This window comes from Arvicola amphibius, chromosome 17 (assembly GCF_903992535.2).
Source record: "Arvicola amphibius chromosome 17, mArvAmp1.2, whole genome shotgun sequence".
Classification (NCBI taxonomy): Eukaryota; Metazoa; Chordata; class Mammalia; order Rodentia; family Cricetidae; genus Arvicola; species Arvicola amphibius.
The window spans coordinates 41,143,971-41,162,757 of record NC_052063.2 but is presented as its reverse complement, the minus strand read 5'-3'; the positions used below and the strand labels follow the sequence as shown (position 1 = coordinate 41,162,757).

At 47.2% G+C, this 18,787-nt stretch overlaps 1 protein-coding gene across 3 annotated transcripts; it reads right to left on the bottom strand.

Annotated features, from left to right (window-relative positions):
• Positions 1-394: 394 nt before the first annotated feature.
• On the bottom strand, positions 395-15,883 carry Dyrk2 (dual specificity tyrosine phosphorylation regulated kinase 2). 3 transcript variants are annotated; one of them, XM_038314732.1, is made up of 4 exons: positions 14,879-14,985; positions 13,389-13,516; positions 11,884-11,969; positions 395-7,850 (listed from the first exon to the last, which is right to left on the bottom strand). In XM_038314732.1, the coding sequence occupies exons 3-4, from the start codon at positions 11,920-11,922 to the stop codon at positions 6,243-6,245; spliced, it is 1,647 nt and encodes a 548-aa protein (XP_038170660.1). In that variant the 5' UTR covers positions 11,923-11,969; positions 13,389-13,516; positions 14,879-14,985; the 3' UTR covers positions 395-6,242. The 3 variants fall into 3 exon arrangements, with proteins under 3 accessions (XP_038170660.1, XP_038170659.1, XP_038170661.1); XM_038314731.1 differs by lacking the exons at positions 11,884-11,969; positions 13,389-13,516 and adding an exon at positions 15,465-15,883 and having other exon boundaries at positions 14,879-15,027; XM_038314733.1 differs by lacking the exon at positions 13,389-13,516 and having other exon boundaries at positions 14,879-15,001.
• Positions 15,884-18,787: the final 2,904 nt, after the last annotated feature.

Sequence of the window (18,787 nt, the reverse complement as noted above, 5' to 3'; positions counted from 1 at the left end):
TAGTTTGTAAAAACTGATTTATTTACAATTTGGTATTTTAAAATTGTATCTGAGATGTTTCTGTTTATATATTTCCTTGGAAAGCATTCTAGATTTGCTTAAATATGGAGGCAAAGGGTCGAGAACCTGAGTAAACCTGAATTTAAGAGATTTATCTGTGGCTATAGTCAGTGAAATTTTTTAATTCCCTGAGAATTAACGTGTCAAAAAATATTTTCATACACTCAAATGTAAGAAGAAGACCATTTTTAAGAACACAGAAATAAAGAACAGAGCTACAATGCCTTCCCACAAGGCCACACGCCACTCTCCCGTAAACTGTGTGCAGTTGCACCTGAATTTTACATGTGCGCCTAAGAGACTAAATAAAATGTTCTAATCCTTTGTGTGTGTGTGTGTGTGTGTGTGTGTGTGTGTGTGGTTTCTCAATTGAAAAGATATTCTTGGAAACTGATAGCTAGTAAAAAATCACTTTCTTCTAAGCTTCTTCGCTTTAAAACGAATTCTGTTTTTCCAGTCTCTTTGGCATCAGCCATTTCATTCTGAATTGAGGATAATTATAGCTCAGAGGAATGTATAAGGATGAATGATGCCCATTTGACACTGGGATCTGTGAAAGCATTTTCTCTCCTTCAGAGGGAACAATGCTCCTATGCTCTGCCAAACTGAATGCAATTACAATACATCTCTTCATGTCCTTATTATAGTCGGTTAACACTCCAGAGAGTCACCATTCACTCTTGAAGTACTCCCTACACTTCCTTGAGATTCAAGAAAATGACAACACCTGTCTCCGTCACAGTTCCTAAGGATGAGATCACAACCAATCAGTTAAGTCAACGTGAGACCACATAAACTAACCACTTTCTCATATACCCCAACACAGTAGTGAAATTTTCTTTTGGGAGGGACTTATCTACCACCAGGGACAAGTGTTTACTTGCATAAAGTCTGAAAAAAAAGCAGTGTAATTCAAATCTTAAACAAACAAAATGAAATAAAGCCACAAAACCCCATGCTTTGGGGTCTCTTCTAAAGCCCTTTCCAAAACACAAAGGTAATCAAGTCTCCCACTTCTTGAAAAGACCCATATTTATGCTAATAGGGAGTGTTCTCAAAGGCTGTTTGGAAAGTAGTGTTGAATTCCTTCATTTCTGAATACGTTTTATAGTTACTGATTCCAAAAGGTAAGAAATTTTAGGGACTCAAACAGAATATTGCATTAACCAACTTAAGAATTTAGAAAGATTTGATGATACCGATCTTTCCCGGGTCAGACATGGGCTCTATGGAGCTGCCTTGGCTTCCACAGACATCCGGCTCATGGCTTAGACATTTACATTTTGTTTTGCTCTTGGTGGGTCAGTTAATTCTTCTGTCTGCTGTGTGTGTGCACTGGAATGTGAACTCTGAGCAAATATGAAAACCTCTTCACTGTGTATGAAGACAAAAGCTGGGCTTAGGAATCTCATGTGCCCTTCTTTCAGTGACTCCCACTTACTATGGGTAAGATATAGGAAGCCTCCTTCAGCAGGAGGGGTGTAAACAGAGTGTGAAACAGCCCTCGCCATGAGGGAGACTTCTGTATACGATGTCCCAGTGATAACCTGACACATTACAGCAACATCTAACACAGTGTTTGCTGCCTTTGGTAAGTAAGCTCTGAGCGTGACTCGTCTAGAGTTAGCTGCTGTAGAAGAGCCTTGTTTCCTGACCCGGTCACGGCAGGAGCCACCAAAACTCCAAGAAGTAAAAAACCAAAGAGAACACCACAGATAAAAATAGCGGAAACATGCACACTGGAAGGCCCGGGGTAGACCCAAGAGCATCTTGGGATAACAGACCAGAATTGTACACGGGACAAATGAAGACTCCTGGGGAAGTCTGACAGCAAGCTTGAAGGAGAACAAGACTTGAGGCTCTGGCAAGCATAGAATGTGACAGATACCACATGAAGAAAAATAAACACAAAAACGACAGATAAGAAGAATGTCTCGAGAGCTCAGATTTAGTAGAAGTTTTTTTTCCTAAAACCTCATTTGAAAAAAAAACCTCAGAATTTGCATATTTATAATGAAGAAATAAGTCACAGTTGGCGAACGAAGGAGCAGAATGGACCGTTTCACCATCTCGAGCCATCTGACAGTCCAAGCTCTCTCCAGGTTTAACAGACCAGGGACGATCATACCAGAAATGGATGAGGAGTTAAATTAGTTAGAAAAGGGGAGAAAAAAAGTTAAGGTAGGACATTAAAATTTTATTCTGAAATTATCTCTGGCCACAACAATAAAATTTAACAAATATTCACTAAACAGTCTTACCCCGTCATCAGCTGTACAATACATACAGTATCATAGAACTGGCCACTAGGATTCCACCCACGAGAACACTTTCTATGTCAAGTGGCGACAGCAGCATCTCACAGAGGTCTGTACATACATATATACACAGTCCACATTCAACCATTTTCACATATTTTCAGTACACACAGTTGCAGCATGATTAGTCACGTGTCTAAGTTGTTGCGCGATGAAAACCCAAGCCCCTGCCTAGACATAACTGTAGCAGTCGAGCTGAGTATAATTACAAGGAATTTAATATATGTCCATAGCAGAGATGCACAAGCCCCTAAAAACAGAGTCCACAAATACTTTCACTTCTAAACGCTACCAACAGCGTTGTGTTGGGCAATATTAAAACCTTTACCAGCCAAATCAGTTGGTTTGTGTTTTAAAAATCGTCTGCTTACCAGAAATATTCTTGATGAAAAAAATTACAAAAATGAATGTTCTCTTTAAAATAATTCATGCTTTTTTAAGATTCCAATATGGCCCAATGCTACTGATGCCAACATTCTGATGGGGTCACTTAACATGACTCCATACCACCCAGTAAGTTTAAAAGTGGCTTAAGTGCCTTGCACCCAAATTGTAAAAATCCCTGGCCATCCTTACTAGAGCCAGGCACATAAAAAAAGGAATGCACTTTGGTTCATACCAAATGCCCTGGGATTAATCACACTATAAAATAAATGGTTTGAGGTAAATTTTTACAAATACAGTTGATTTTTGTCTAGTGTTAGCATAACAAAAAAGTATCATTTAAAAAAATCAGTCTGATGTTCAGATACAACAGAGACCATCTTTAACCCTTTAAACACAGGGATTCCTGATGTGACTAACCGATGGTTATCTTGCTCAGCGCCCAATGTTGAGTCACGCCTTATGGTTTTTATTAAGGCCTATAAATCTAGATATTTAAGACAGATGTTATCTTTGCAGAGGTGGCTTCCATCATTACTACCTCTAGTTCAAAGAGTTAAAGAGGCCGAAAGATGCATGCCCTACAACATGGCATTCGGAACAAAAGGCACATCGTTAACACTAAGGGCACAATTTTTCCAGTAAGATGTTAATCTACACTGCCTTGCATCACCCAGTGTTCCACTGTTGTGCTAAGAACTCTGGTAGTGCAAGAAATGGAGCCAAATGAGACTGCAAACCAAAGACAGACGACACTGTGCTATTCCTAAATCTGAAAACAGCTCAGACATCCCTAGACAATGGTGACCTGTGAGACCAAGGACCGTTGCCAAGCCGACTCCTAGAAGCCTATCAGAGCCCTTTATTTAGGTTTTAAGATCACGAAGAGGCAACAGTTTCATTTTAGACATAATAATTAAATAGGATTTTCTCAAAGCAGCTGTATCAGTAAATGTTGAAACAGGGTGGCTTTCATGAATAAAAGAAATTTCATTGTGATCGAGGGAAGAGAGAGAGAGAGAGAGAGAGAGAGAGAGAGAGAGAGAGAGAGAGGAAAGGAAAAGCCCCATAGCACATCATAGTTTGGCTTCAAAGTTTCCGGTTGCATTTGTGGATAAAGCTCATCACAAATGTTCTGCTGGCATCAGAAGAACCAGTTTTGTGTGGTGGGGGAAAAAGACAAGCAATTCTAATCCACGTCTAAACTGCTGCGAGAATAGCTGTATTATCAGGGAGTTGGTAGCAGCAGGCTCAGGCTCAAACTAGGTGGGTGTGGGAGCAGAACAGGAGCCTTGGGAAGGGAGAGCAGCTTTTGTAGATTTTCAATTTATTTTAGTGACCTGAAGACACTGACCATCACTAAGAGACTCATCGTTTTCCAAAAGTCCCCAGACCAAATCCTCTATTTCTCATGCCTTTAAGCCAATGTTTTAAAAATAAATACACAGAAATGTAAGTCTTATACGCCACTGATCGGGGTTACTGTCGCGTGGGCATCATCTAAAATGTAACTTCCTGATGCAGTATTGCACTTCACGGATTACACAGAATGTGTAGAGTATGCTAGAGAATCCAACTAGGGAAACAAGCTATCGTTGCTAAGTACAGAAGGGACAAATTAACCTATCGATGGCATCCTTCAACAGTAAAGCAAACGGCGACATCGCTAACTTATTAGTAGCTAATCTTATCACTGATTTTTGGCAAATACTTGAAATAATTCCTGAGCATAGTTTTCCACCATCAACTGGCAAAGCCTCAAGATAAGAAAAATGTTTTATTCAAAATGACTTTTTTTTTTGGTTTTTTGTTTTGTTTTGTTTTTCGTTTTTGCTTTTGATTTCTTTTTTTAAATAAGAGAAAAAAGAATTAAAAAAACAAACAAACAAAAAACAAAACTTAACCGGAAACTTTCTTGGCCTCACTGGGGACCATGCTTTAAGTACTTGTAAATTGATTTACAGGCAATACAATAATATCTGTGCATATAAAAGATTATTTATCCTAATTTTTACTATCCAAAACCTACTGTCCAAACAGGCAGAAATCTTTCTCTATTAAATTGCACATACTAAAAAAATTCTTTTCACGTGCCTTGAAATTGATATATATCACTGTTCATCCTTTAGTGATAAAATACTGAAATTTTCACTGTGAAAATAATTATTATTCAGAGAAGAAAATATTCTTTTACCTAACTCTCAGTTACTCTTTCAGGTAACGTGTCATCCCCACAAAAACACTCAGTGCAATCCAAAAGGAAAGTAAACAGAGAGATGCGGTTTCCATGGCTCTTCTAACAAACCAAAGAATAAGTCAAACCATTTAACTCGAGATTGAATTTCTCCTCCCTTCAAAGTGTTGTTAGAACTGGCCCAACTGAATGGCCACAGTGACTTCTCTTTGCCAAGAGAATTTTCAAACCATTTGCTTTCTAAGGAGAGATGATGCTTTCCCAGGCTGAGGGAACCTCAGCGGTGCCTACAGTGTGAACTCACTCCAGACTAAACCTTCTTTGGAACTATGGGAATCCTTAGGTAGCTAGGCCGATGTTCTCTTGGAAACTGAGGCCTGAAACTCTGGACATAATAGCAACTGAAATGGCTCTCTGCATTAACAGTCCGGGATAGACAGCTGGAGAAAAAGGACGCACTTAAATGCAAGCGACAGATGTGTGGAAAAAAAGAGGAACAGAGACAAGAGAAAGGGAAACAGGGAACAGTGGGGAAATGTCCTAAAATTAGGTGAAAAAACAATTCCAAAACCAGGCGGCTTCCTGATTTTCTGACAGCTTGCCATCTTCCAGAGCCTTGGGAGGAATTCACACATCTCTATTTCCACTAAGCCACTAAACGTTGCCTGGTGGCTGCAGAACGTCAGAATGTTAAGTGGGCGGTTGAAACCTGGGCAATCTAGTCTGAATACACCATAAGAAATAAAGACAATCTCTAAAGTGCAGTTTTTCCTAGAGATTTGCACCCTGACCCTTCTTCTTCCACTTCCACTCTGACCCAGGTTAATTTACAGAATTTGGAAGCAGGGTGTGCGGCTCCTGTGTGAACCGGGAGCATGGAGGGAGAAGGGGGGCCCCTGGGGGCCTCCTCCCTGGGGAGCATAGAGGACGAACCATGAAAACATCGTGAATGTGTTTGACCAATCTGTAAATGTGTGGCAGTCATGAAGGAATCAATGGCCTGCCACTGATATGATGATCACTCAGCCACACGAAATACAGTAAGGCTCATCTTACTTTCAGAACACAAGTAAGGGGGAAAAACAGTTTGAGAAAGTATAAAAACTTAAAGCATTGTCCCCATGTATTTTATAAAAACAAAACAAACTGTCTTACATCAAGTGCTGAAAAGATACAAATGAGTCGAGTTTTTGAGCAAATAAAAACAGGTCTGAGCTACACTTTTCAACCCAATAAGGCTCAGCTATAACGCATTTTTCAGCTTGCCAGCATTAGGGGACTGGAGCTCAGCTAACGAGTTTTGGCAACACTGTCCTCTGCTGAATATTCCCATTGGCATCTGTCATCTGTGCCAAATTAGTCCTCAGCTTGGAAGCTGAGCTGGAAGGTGGAGGTAACTTGGAAATCGACGTGATAGCACCAGTGCTGTCCGTGACCCTCTTCACCGCCGTCTTCTCCCCGGTCGGAGGCTTTGGCAAGCGCCTCCTGAGCCAGGGGTGCCGCAAAGCCTGGCCCGGGGTCATGCGGACTGCGGGATCCCACTCCAAACACTGTTTTAAGAAGTCAAGGAAAAGAGGATCATCGCATCCCTTCAGTGCGTTCCCCCACTCTCTGCTCTCTGGCGGACCCCTCAGTTTCCCTCTCCGGGATCGGCCTCCATTGAGGACCACGGAGCCATCTGAAAGAGTCGTGACAGCGCAGTAGCGGGGATAACCCTTGGAGCTCACGAAATTCTTGGCTCGTTTGGAAGCATCCAGGAGTTTCTGGGAGGGCATGCCCAAAAGTTCAATCATACAAGCTAGCTGGTCCCCTTCATCCTCCCCAGGTAAGAGGGGGTAACCTGTCAGGAGTTCCGCAAGGATGCAACCCAGGCTCCACATATCAATGGGCATGCCATACCTGGCTCCAAGGATCACTTCCGGAGCCCGGTAAAAGCGCGACTGGATGTACGTGTAAACACGCTGGTGCTCATAACAACTGGAGCCGAAGTCAATCACCTTAATACTGCTTCTACCCTGCTGCTTTAACAAAATGTTCTCGGGCTTAAGGTCACAGTGGATTATTCTGTTTTTGTGCAGCGCATCCAAGCATTGCAGAATCGAGTGGGCAAACTTGCGCACCAGAGGCAGGCTGAAGCCCTGGAACTTATTCTTCTTGATGAGCTCATAGAGGTTCATGCTCAGCAACTCAAACGTCATGCAGATGTGATTGCGGAAAGTGAAATTCTCCAGCATGTGGATGACGTTCATGGTGTTGTCCTTATCCTGTTTCCGTAGGTGCTCCAGGATGCGGATCTCCTCCGCCGCCTGCCGGTGGAAGCGTTTCTCGTTGCGCACCATCTTCAGGGCCACATGCTGGTGGACTTTGTGGTCATAGGCCTTGACCACCTGCCCAAAGCTCCCCTTCCCAATGACCTTGAGGACCTCGTACCTGTAAGCCACATGATCATGGGGCACCTGCACATATGATCCCTGGTCATCATCATAACCACCGTTGTTGGGTCCACCTGTCATGCCTTGGCGCTTCTTAGCATTTGGACCCAAGAAATATATTTCAGGGTAGCTAAAGATCTCATGGTGTTCAAAGGCCGTGAGTTTTTGCATGTATTGCTTCATCGCTTGTTCGGGCGTCATAGGGATGGCTTTCACCTTCCCCATGCTTTCCATGGACTTCAGAGAGGTGGAACTCCCCTGCCGTCTGTGAATGCCGTCCAGCTGCCGCTCCGGCACCACAGGCAAGCCTGTCTTGCCCACTGTCGTAAGCCCATTCGGCTGTGTTGTAAGCACTGTCCTTTTGTTACTGTTATCCTCAAACAGCTGCTGAACCTGGATCTGTCCGTGGCTGTGGCTGCTGATGTGGAGGTGATCATTCATGGTGTGCCTACCACCGCCAATCTGGAATTCAGACAAGAAGCATAAACATAAAAGGAAGGGGCCCTTTTCTCCAAATGTAATTTTTGAAATCTGTCCTCATTACCCATCTCCCAATTTGGCATGAACCCACAGCCACCACCAGTTTTACTACATGGGAAGTGCCGCGTTCCCAAGAGGTCCCGTGCACACACCAGCAGAGAGAATGAATGGGATGTTGACAGGCAAGACAGTGAAGGAGAAGGAGAACAGCAGAATGGGCAAGGTTAGGAAACACAGGACAGACAGCTCCAGAGATGCAACAGGAACACAGCCTGGCGGCAGGGATCAGGCCTTCCTGGTACCATTCTGCACCTAGCGTTTAACTGGCGGCCTGGCACGTGGCAGGTGTTTTAAGCCATATCTGATCTGGAAATGAAGCAGGTGAAGCACAAACAAGTGTCATCCGCACTGCGGCCCACACCCAGGTCACGGGACCTCCCACATTTCTTTAGGCACTCTATTTGTATGAAGATGGGGAAGCACCTTTGTCCAGCAGTCCCTTCACGTGTGCAGACCTCCTCCAGAAACTCTGTGTATTTCCTTATTCCCTGAAAAGTCTAATTAACCTGGGAAGGCACACAGTAACAAACAAAATATGCTTCTACTCAGAGTCTCACGTGGTCACGTGTGCCCTAGTTACCGTGCAAACCTCTAGTTTCTGGGTGTCACTGGCTTTAATCAGTTAAGGTCACTCTGCCCAAGGAGCTGAGCAACTTCCATTCAGTTTGGGCCTCTGGTCCATGGCTCAGTACCCATGCATGTATTTCTGTTTCTACAGGCTGCTGACACACTCAACTTTCCAATAAGGAATAACATGATGTTAACTCTGCACCTCGACAGGCTCTAGAATGCCGCAAGAGGCATACCTCTGAGCATGGCCCCCAGAGAGTTTCTAGCCTGGGGAAGCTGAGGTGGGAAGATCCAGCCTATATTTGGTTGGCACTGTTCCGCGGGCTGGGGTCCCAGACCGAAGAAACAAAGTGAGCCGAGCACCAGCATTCCCCTCCCTGGGCTTCCTCCCTGCGGAGGTAATGTGATCCCTAAGCTACCCTGCTCACTGCCATGACAGTGTAGCCCTTCTTAAATTGTCAGCCAAAATACACTCTTCCTCCTTTAAGTTGGCTCATGACAAGTATTTGCTCAGAGCAAGGGAAACAGTAACCAATACAAATACAAACTGGCAATTTCTATTTCTGTCACACATGCCATCCCAGAATAGTCCTGTCTAAACAAAACCAACAGGGCAAAGGCAGAGCCCCCATTCTCCCACCCTGCATCGGCTTGGGGTTTCCTTCAAGCAGTCTTCTGGGGAAATTTTTCCTTGAGATCTCAAAGAAACGGCTTGTCATCATAATCCACCTCACTCATTCAACCAGTATTAATGAGGGAATAGCTACAAAGTGGCAGGAACTCTGCCCACTGGGATTGACAGTAAGTAAGAGGAGTCCTTGGCATCCCTGTTAAGTCCCCTCTTTGGGGGATTCACACTCCTGAAAGGAAGAAGCACTGGAGAGCAGCATAGCGAGTCAAGAAATGCTTTGGGAACACCTGGATTATAAAATGAGATTTCAAACCTTCCTTTCTAGCAGACGATGATGTTCACCTTTTTTTTAAAAAAAAAAAAAAAAACTGAAAAGCAGCAAGCATTATGGCCATTTATAGAGGAGGCTCTACTCATTCTAAAACAAAAAAGGCCAGTTCCTGGGCCTGACTATGATATCGCAGGATCAAAAATTTTATTTTCAGAGAGACTTCTTCTAGATTTCTCTTACTGAATGCAAAGATGATACGTCCATGTAAAATGACTTTATATTCCACTAAGGTAGTTGGTATCTTTTTCTACTTCAAAAGCAAGGCAGTGCATCAAAACCATTAGAAAAGCCTTGAGCATACATAAAAGTAACACGAACTTGTTTATTCCTCTTTCCCTCTCTCCTTCCTTCCCTTTCCTCTGTCCTTTCCTTCGCTTTCCCATATTTTTAAGATGCCAGTTAGGCAAGAACTTGCTAGCAAAAGCCAGCTCTGGGAAAAGAAAAATCAATGTTTACACACACACACATACACACACACACACACACGCGCACACACACACACACACACGCACGCACGCACGCACGCACGCACGCACACCGCCTACCTCTCAAGAGCTAGGTGGTCAAGCGCTCCACTGGGCCCTCATCTATCCACTGTTTTTCTTCCAAAACCCTATTCACTCCATGCTCGCTTTTCCTCTCTCACCTTTCACACAATGAAAGGACTCCAGATTTGAAATCTCTCTCTTCAGGGTAAGAAGGGGGGGGGTACTTCAGAAGAGTAAATGTTACCCAGACCTACACAACTCATGAAGCACACTTAGGACAAAAATCAACCTTGGGATTCCTAAAATGTTAGCACAATAAAACTTTCTGAGTATCAAGAATTTAGGATATTGCAATCCATTTTTGTATAAAGCACAATATTATGTCAAATATTTTAGTGACCAGAGTGACAGACTTGCCCACCACCTCGCTTCCAACTGTCTTCTCTTGGTCTCTGGTGGCAGTGGCAGCTATAACGGCTTGCTGATAGGTGGGCCTAAGCTGCCACTCTCTTGGTTTTCCACTCCTGCCATTTCCTGGTTGATCGTGCACACAGCCAGGGTGGCGGGAGCACCCACTATTGGCTGCAGTCCCTCCTGTGTCCTCTTGCAGACTTGCCCGTCCATGCCTCCTGGACACAAGCCCCATTGCCCAAATGCCAATGAGTTTCCACTCCCACAGGCCACTCGAACAAACAAACTCAAAGCTTTTCTTTGTGAAGACAAATGTTTTCTTGCTATCATAGAAAGAAAAAAAACCCCTCCACTTTGCAAAATAATTGGTCTGGCTGAATATCAATCAGTGTGTATACCTGGAGAACACTCAGCATCTGCCCCCTTCCCACACCACTGTGAAGTCTTCTGTGCCCACTCACTTCTGCCCTTTCTATCGGTTGTATTTCACCTTATACTGCTGATTTTTACTGTGACAACTGAGGCAGATATGCAGGCAAACTCAGACATTGACACACACGCACACACAGACACACACAGACACACACACACGCAGACACGCACACACACAGACACGCACACACACACGCAGACACGCACACACACAGACACACACAGACACGCACACACACACGCAGACACGCACACACACAGACACGCACACACAGACACAGACACACACACAGACACAGACACACAGACACGCACACACACAGACACGCACACACACAGACACACACACAGACACACACACAGACACGCACACACACGCACACACACAGTAGCCTAAACTCAAATCTTTCTCCACAGTGCTTTCCTGAGTCAGCATTGCCCATCTCAGACTGTTCTTGCCTGTGGCCCATAGCTCCAGCCCACTACCCCTGCTAATCCTGCTACTACGATGTAATGAGACCACATCTCCCCATGTGTAGAAGAGCTTCCCCCTAAGAGGACCAGGGCCAAACCCCAAGGACCCAGGGATATCTGCACGTTCACACTCCTCTTGTGGGTGAAATCAGTTTTATAAGAGCCCAGAGACTTTTCACACGGGAAACAAATCCAGCTCAGCCAGTCACTGTGTGACCTTGGGTAATTTATCTTATCTCTCTGAACTGCAGCACCCTTGTGTGCCCCAGAAAGGTTCTGTGCTACCTCTCTAGGGCTATCAGGGAGAGTAGAGATGGTGTGTGTGTGTGTATGTGTGTGTGTGTGTGTGTGTGTGTGTGTGTGTGAAGTGTGAGGCATAGTACTTAGCAAGTGGCAGCTCCTACCACTACCCTTCTCTGATGCTGCTTCCAAGCCCCTTCCTTCCACTGTTCAGATGACAAGCTCCTACTCACTCCCAATGCCCAGAATCTACTAAACCCCCTTGCCACCTACAGTGAACTGTTTCATCATTAATGCACTACAAAAAATTAAGGAGTGGGAAGGTTGGTCACTTCTTTTTTTTTTTAAGTCCCCATTAACATAAACTCAGGTACATACACAGTAAGTACTGGCTATCTCCTGAATAGATGCACGCATGCCAAGAAATGTCTCCTGAAGTCATTCTTCAGCCATAGTGTTTGCATCTTCAAAAGAAAACATAAAGTCAACACTGAGGGAATTGGGAAATATCCCAAGAGGCTCAAGTCACAAGATCTTGCTGGGCCTCCAAGGCGAAGGATCGCTGGTTCAAAAGTGCCCATAGCAGATATTTTGCAACACCCAAGAGTCTTACACATTCCAGGAGTTAAAAGATATTCACTTGCAGTTCCAGTTAAAAAGAGGATTGAGGGTCCCCAACAGTGCAGGACTCTGAAGTCACAAGCAAAATCAAATGCACAAAACCGATACATACTGGGAGGGGCACCCAGAAAAGCCAGATCTGCTAGGACATTATCAAAGCCTCAAGGACACTGCAAACCCTTCCCTCCCACTTCAGCCTTTTGAGGTCAGAAGCCCTGCACCGGGCCTATTTGCTAACACAGTATATACCATGTCACATTTAAGAATACAAGCGGAAATGCGGGCACTGGTTTAAATACTCACAACTGAATGTGTTAAAGTGGAGAGGACTCCAAATTACTCCTCTAATCATGAGATTTTAGCACTGAAAATTCTGTATGAACAGAAGTCTAAGAAGTCTGTGGAGCTTTTTCTCTTGCAATACCAAAATGGCAAGAAACACATGCTTCCGTGTACGGTGACTTCTGGGTGTGTATTTCAAGACCTCCCAAGGTCATCTTAGAAATAGTGGGGGTTGTTATGGAAATACCGTTGAGGAGTTAAAAAAAAGAATCATTGATGAGTGATTTAAACATTCAAAGTTATAAAAATATAGACCAGTACTTAGGAATTTATAGAAATGAAAAGATTTTAAAACACTTTGTTTTTTCTCACATACTGTTATTTTTTTTAAAAAAAAAAAAAAACAAACTAATGAGAAGGATACTTACTGGTTTTACTTTTAGGACAAATTGACCTAAACGAAATTACTACAGTATAAAAGTCACTCAAAAAGTAGAAAACAAATGACCACGGAAAATTCCAAAGTTCCTGACCCTGTCATGTGTTTGGGGGCAAAATGAGGAAAACTCCCGTGAAACGCAATTTTTCAGGGAGTGCCCTTTCCCTCCTCACTCCACAGCAGTTCTTCCCAGTGCACATGTAAACATGTAAACACTCCTGAGAATGTGGGCGGCCTGGGAATAGAAGTCTGCAAAGGCTCTAGGGTTTACAATAAAGCTCAGACAGGTTTCCAGCACTAGTCCCAAGGAGTGCATAAACAGATCAGTTAACCTGTGGAGTCTGCAGCCTCCTGACTGGCCTTGATCTGGGGAATCCGTATTGTTACACAAACCAACTCAAAACTAACAGCATTGGAAACACAAAGCCTCACTTTCAGAACCAAGCACAGTCAGAGCAACTGAAATGTACCCTTCAGTTAAAAACAGCCCAACACACACACAGGCCACTGCAAAACACCAGCATCTCTCCAAGGGAAATACCTTCCCATCTTCTCCTTTCTGGTGCTCCACAGGCTTCTCTCTTCCTGGCAACTTTTTCTTCTCCGGTTTTAATACATATTTCAATTGCAAGGAAGTTCTGACCAGGTAAAGGTCACCCTTAAACAAAACTGGGAATCAGATGAAAACCAAGTCATCTTTTCCAGGTCACATCCATGTCACATGATCACATCAACACGTTGAGGGAAAAAAATGGATGTTATATTTCCCAAACCATCAGATGATTCTAAACCAGTCAAAACAACAGAAAACCTCTAAACCTCTAAAACCAGTGGTGGTGGGTTCCTGACTAGGATGCCCCTATCACAATAACATCCTTCCTACCTGTGTGTAATGAATCCCCAGCCCCTAGGATAGACACACCGAGACAAACCAAATGGGAACAGCAAAACATCTTCTGTGAAATTGGTCTACTGCTCTCATGGCTCCAATGACAACTGAAGTCTTTCCTCTCTTCAAGTCTTCCATAATAAACAAGTTTCAGTCACACACATGACCCCCAGAGAGGCTCCCTGCAGGTCTCAAATGGTGCTTTCAAGCAACTTTCACTTAGCAACAAAATCATATGCCCTGCATGCAACCTCACACAGGGAACCATCCTAGGGTGCTCGCACTCCCTAAGAGTCTTTGGGAAAGAGATCTTTGAAACCATCACCTTCTCCAAGCGCACACCTCCTCTAGACTTGAGATCACCATCCAAAGGCCATCGCTGGGAACTGAGAAAAGGTACATGCTGAAGTCGAATCCAGCTTGCCAGTCTCTGCAGCCACTGATCCCAGACTCGGCTCTCCTTCCCCACAGGACCTCAGGGACCACAGCCCTTGTCAGGTGCCCTTCCCTTGCTACCTACACAGCAAAGCTGGCCTTTTCCTTTTGAGTAATATCCATATAGAGAATCCTTCAGAGGTGGGTTGTTTTGTTTTGACTACTGCTGTGGCTCTTATTTTTGTTAATGTTAATTACAATTTCTGCTGTGCTCAAACCTGTAGCTCTCATAAAACATGCTTACACACGCGGGGGACAATTGGCGGGTGCTCCCTGCTGGCTGGAGCCAGGCCTCGGAGGCTCTTTGGGGGATCGATTTTCCGGGCAGGGTGGCCTAGCTGTCCCCTAACACATATGTTTCTATAAATATCCACTACCCCTGGGGTTGGGAGGAGATGTTTACCGGGTCGGGGGAAGGGAGCTCTGGGAAGCAGAGATGAAAAAAGAGGTGTGTGGGGGGGAGGAAAAGCCGCAAGGAGGAAGTTCCCAGGAAAAGGAGCTCTGGGGTGGGCGGGCTCCAGAGGGAAGCGAGGGGCCCACGCCACGAATCTCCTTTGTGGCATCAGCACCGGGCTCGCCCAAGTTGCATAGGGCGACGTCGAGGACAGGCCCCTGCCAGGGGCGTGGAACACTCGGCCCTCTCTTCCCACAGTTAGGACCCCACAAGCCCAGGGTCTGCCTGGTGCCCTCCCGGAGCCGGGTCTCACCGTGTGGGCTGCGGTGGCAGCGTTGCTGGCCCGGAGAGGCGGCAGGGCGATGGGAGAGGGCGGGCCGGTCCCCACTCCGCTTCGGGGAGCCCCGGCGCCGATCCCCGGGGAAGCCTGAAGCTGGCGAACGGCGGTGTCCCCTCCTCGGCCTGGGAGCCACGCGCGGGAGGAGACAAAAGAGGGTCAGGGTGGGGAGAAGAGAGCCACCCAGACCCCCGCCCCCGCCCCGGTGGCCAGCGAGCACCCTCTTCCCAGGAGAAGATGGAAGGAGACACCCGGCCCGGGAAATGCCGGCGGCGTGCGGGAAACGAGGGGGGTCGGGACGCTGCTCCCCGGCGCGCAGCCGCCAGCTGCAAAGTTAAGTTCGCGACCCGGCTGGGAGCAGCGCTGAGCCAGAGATCCGTGGCCCACGTCGCCGGGCCGGGGGAGGGGAGGGGAGAGTGGGCCACCGAGAGGGCGCAGCGACCGACCGGGCCGCGCTCCGGACGACCCTTGCCCAACCTGCCGGATCCTGGGATCCCTGGAAACCCACGCGCACAGCCCGTGCCCGTGCCCAGCGTCGCCGACAGGGTCCGGGAGCTCTTACCGGTCGGGTAGGCGGCAGGAGCGGCGGCCGAAGGTTTCCTGGTTAACATGGCCGCGGGAGAGGAACGTGCATGGCAGGGCTGCCCTCGCCGCCGGTCCCGCCGCTACTCGTCTCCGCCGCCGCCGCCGCCTCCTGGTCGCCCCTCACGCGGGTCCCCCACGCCTTGTCGCCTCCTCGCGCCCGCTACAGCCAGACACACACAGTCCGCTGCATCCCCTCGTCCCGGGCCCGCCGCCGCGAGCCCCCCGCTCTCCTCCTCGCCGCCGCCGTCCCCCTCGTCCTCGGGCGGCTGCTGTACCCCCCGGCCCGTGCACATGCCTCGCCCTCCCCTGCCGCACCGCTGGCCTCCCCGATTCCCTCACATCGGGGCCGCGGGGAGCAGGCTGCGGCCGCCGGGACCCACTCACTCGGGAGCCTCCTCCCGGGCCCGCGCGCGTCCGCGCACACTCGCACAAATGCTCGCACCCGCGGCTCGCTCCCGAGAAGGCCAGCCCCGCCCCCGACGAGGCCCCGCCCCGGACTCCCCCGGCCCCAGCCACACAGGCTCGCCGCCACCCCACCCCCACCCGCCACCCCGGGAGTCCCTCCCCCTCCGATCTTCCGCAGAGCCGCCCTCTGCTCCCGGGAAAACTGCGGCTCCGGCTCGCCCTCCGCCTCCCCTGCGGCCATCTGCCCCCTCCCCGGGTCCCCCGCGCCCCTGCGACGCCCCTCCCCGCACTGCCGCGCAACCTACCAAGTCCAGCCTCCTCCCGAAATTGCTGCAGAGACCCCTCCTTCTCCCATCACGCCCCTAAACACCGCTCCTAATGGCTGCTCCCAGACAATACTGTGCCCCCACCCCGCCGCCCCCGTCCCAGCGCCCCAGGCAGCCCCAGCCAGCCCCTCTCCCCCATTTAATCATGGAGAGAACTTAGTTGTATAAGGGTCACCTCGGAAAGTCAGGCCCCGAGGAGGGACTGCGGCTGAGCCTGGTGACCCAAGCATGGACGAAGGAAGGGGCTGCCCTGCCACCTCCAGCTGGGCCACACACGCCCTCCCTGATTTACTGACACCGAGTGACCGCTGCCTTCCAGTTGCTAGGACAAGGGGAGTCAGACGGGCGCCTGTGGACCGCAGCTGGGGTAGCAGTTGGCGATGGGTTGCTAGGCAAAAATAAACATCAGAGACACCTCCCATTTCTTTACAACTCCTAGCCTTTCCCCAGCACCGCCACTGGAAGAGACAAGACACACCTTCCTTTCAGCAGCTATCGGCGGGCTACAAAGGGTAGGACACCTTTGGTTTCTCTTCTCCTTGGAGGAAAAGATCTTTTTCTTTTTCCCTTCCTAGACATGTGGAGATTTTCCCCGTCCTTTTCGTGTGTGGTCTACAGCCTCTGCTTCTCAGGAAAAACAAAAATTTGCTTCCGTATCTCACACCTGTGCTTTGTTGTGCATGGCACACTTGTGCACCTTTGTCTACTTCAACAGTCAGGCATGGGGGGAAAGTTCACGGAATCCTAGCAGACAGGGAAGAAAGTTAGGCCCCCGTGCATGCACTTCCTTCCTGGGAGGTGCCTAGTTTCTGAAGTGCTCCTGCAGTCTCCGTCCATTCTTTTCTGTCCTGCTCCTTGTGTCTCCAGTTGCCTGGATGATCTAGGAGTGCAGGCCCGGACTAGTGCAGACTTCGGTCTAGAGGGAGCTACCTCCCGCAGAGTTCCATGGGCTCTGTTGTTTGCACATTGTCATAGCAACCTCCCACAAAGATCACCTCAGCTTTATTCAAATGCCAAAAGAACCATTCCGCAGTACAGTGTGACCCTCTCAGGCTCTGGGGCTCTTACAGAGCAATACGGGGAGGGCTCGCTGATGTGGAAATCATTGGTAAAGGAATTCCACTTTCTGAGAGAATGAGAGATAGACAAACCCAGAGAGAGGCAAGCAGACAGAGACTAACTTCCTCTATTTCCTTCCTTCTTCCCTCCCTCTCTCCTTCCCTCTTTCTCTTCTTCCCTCTCTCCCTCCCTCCCTTCTTTTTCTTTCCTTCCTCTTTTGGGGTCCTTTCCCAAGAAAGTAGAGCCATGGTAGTGTATTAATAACCAGCTCATGCTCACCACACCTTTAAATGAATCATGACCTAAATTTCCCCTAGCAAGAAATCCCTCCATGGGTTTATCACAAGTGACTATCTACATTCAAACCCACAAGGGAGAGCTTGTGTAGAGTTCAGAATTAACTAACGGAAAGGGCTACTAAGTAGCAGAAACAAGGTTACAGTGTATTTGAGACTCTCAGTGTGATTTCACTTTTGTTCCCCTCGCAGGCACTTTTTTGTATGTGTGTAATTTTTTTGAGACAGGGTTTTGCTGTAGATTTGGAGCCCATCCCAGAGCTAGCTCTTATAGACCAGGCTGGCCTCGAACTCACAGAGATGTGCCTGCCTCTGCCTCCTGAGTGCTGGGATTAAAGACCTGAACCACTACCTCTAGGTTACCCTGAGCACTTTCAAGATAGCTCATATAGCTTTCCCCCTTCCTCTTTCTAAACAATTATTTTCTTGCCCTCTCCCGTGTTGAGTATTCTATACTACTGATGTTCAAAACATGGCTTTAAAAAATCAATTTCAGTATCAAATTATCCATACAATATTTCAAACACTATTGCTTCTACATAAATAAGAAATATACTAAAGTAAGTAGGCTAGTTTGAATTTCAAATTAATAGCATTCATGGATTAAAAATAAGGAGAAAGGAACAAAATTTTGACAAAGAAACAAAATGACTGGCTTTAAAGGAAATGATATACGTCATGTTTAGTGGGCTTTAAATAGACTATCTTTTGTTCTTTGACAATTTCACAATGCAAACGGTATTGGTTATATCCACCCCAATGTTCCCCATCCTATACCCTGGATTCCAGCTGTCTCCCACGCACCCTGCCCCCACCAACTCCTAACAAGTGCTCCTCCCTCTTGACCTCTCCTTTTGTGCTTTTGTTTTGCTTCCTGTAAGCCAGTGAATCCAGCTAGCCCTGTCTGATAGACCACGAACTGCTCTTGTCTGGGGTGGCTGTGCAGGTAACATTGCTCCTGGGGATTCACAGGTGCAATGACTATGTCATGTCCAGCAGAAAGCATTTCACATTTTCTTTTCAACCCTCTAACTCTTCCAGTCTTTCTGCCCCATCTTCCAAGATGTCCTGCATGCCTTGGGCGCCAGGGCTGGTAAGGATTCCCCATTTAGAGCAAAGTGACACTTGTTCTCAGTACTCAGTTGCTGGATTAACAGCCGGTCACACATGTGACACTTGATTCAGGGCAAGGACTCCACCACACTAATCTATGT

Bases quoted from the DNA above. Each gene is read 5' to 3' on its own strand.
- Dyrk2 (XM_038314731.1), bottom strand. From the start codon at position 15,513: ATGTTAACCAGGAAACCTTCGGCCGCCGCTCCTGCCGCCTACCCGACC. The intron at 15,028-15,464 runs GTAAGAGCTCCC...CGTGGCTCCCAG, and splicing joins TCCTGCCGCCTACCCGACCG to GCCGAGGAGGGGACACCGCC. The intron at 7,851-14,878 runs GTGAGACCCGGC...TCTGAATTCCAG, and splicing joins CTGCCACCGCAGCCCACACG to ATTGGCGGTGGTAGGCACAC.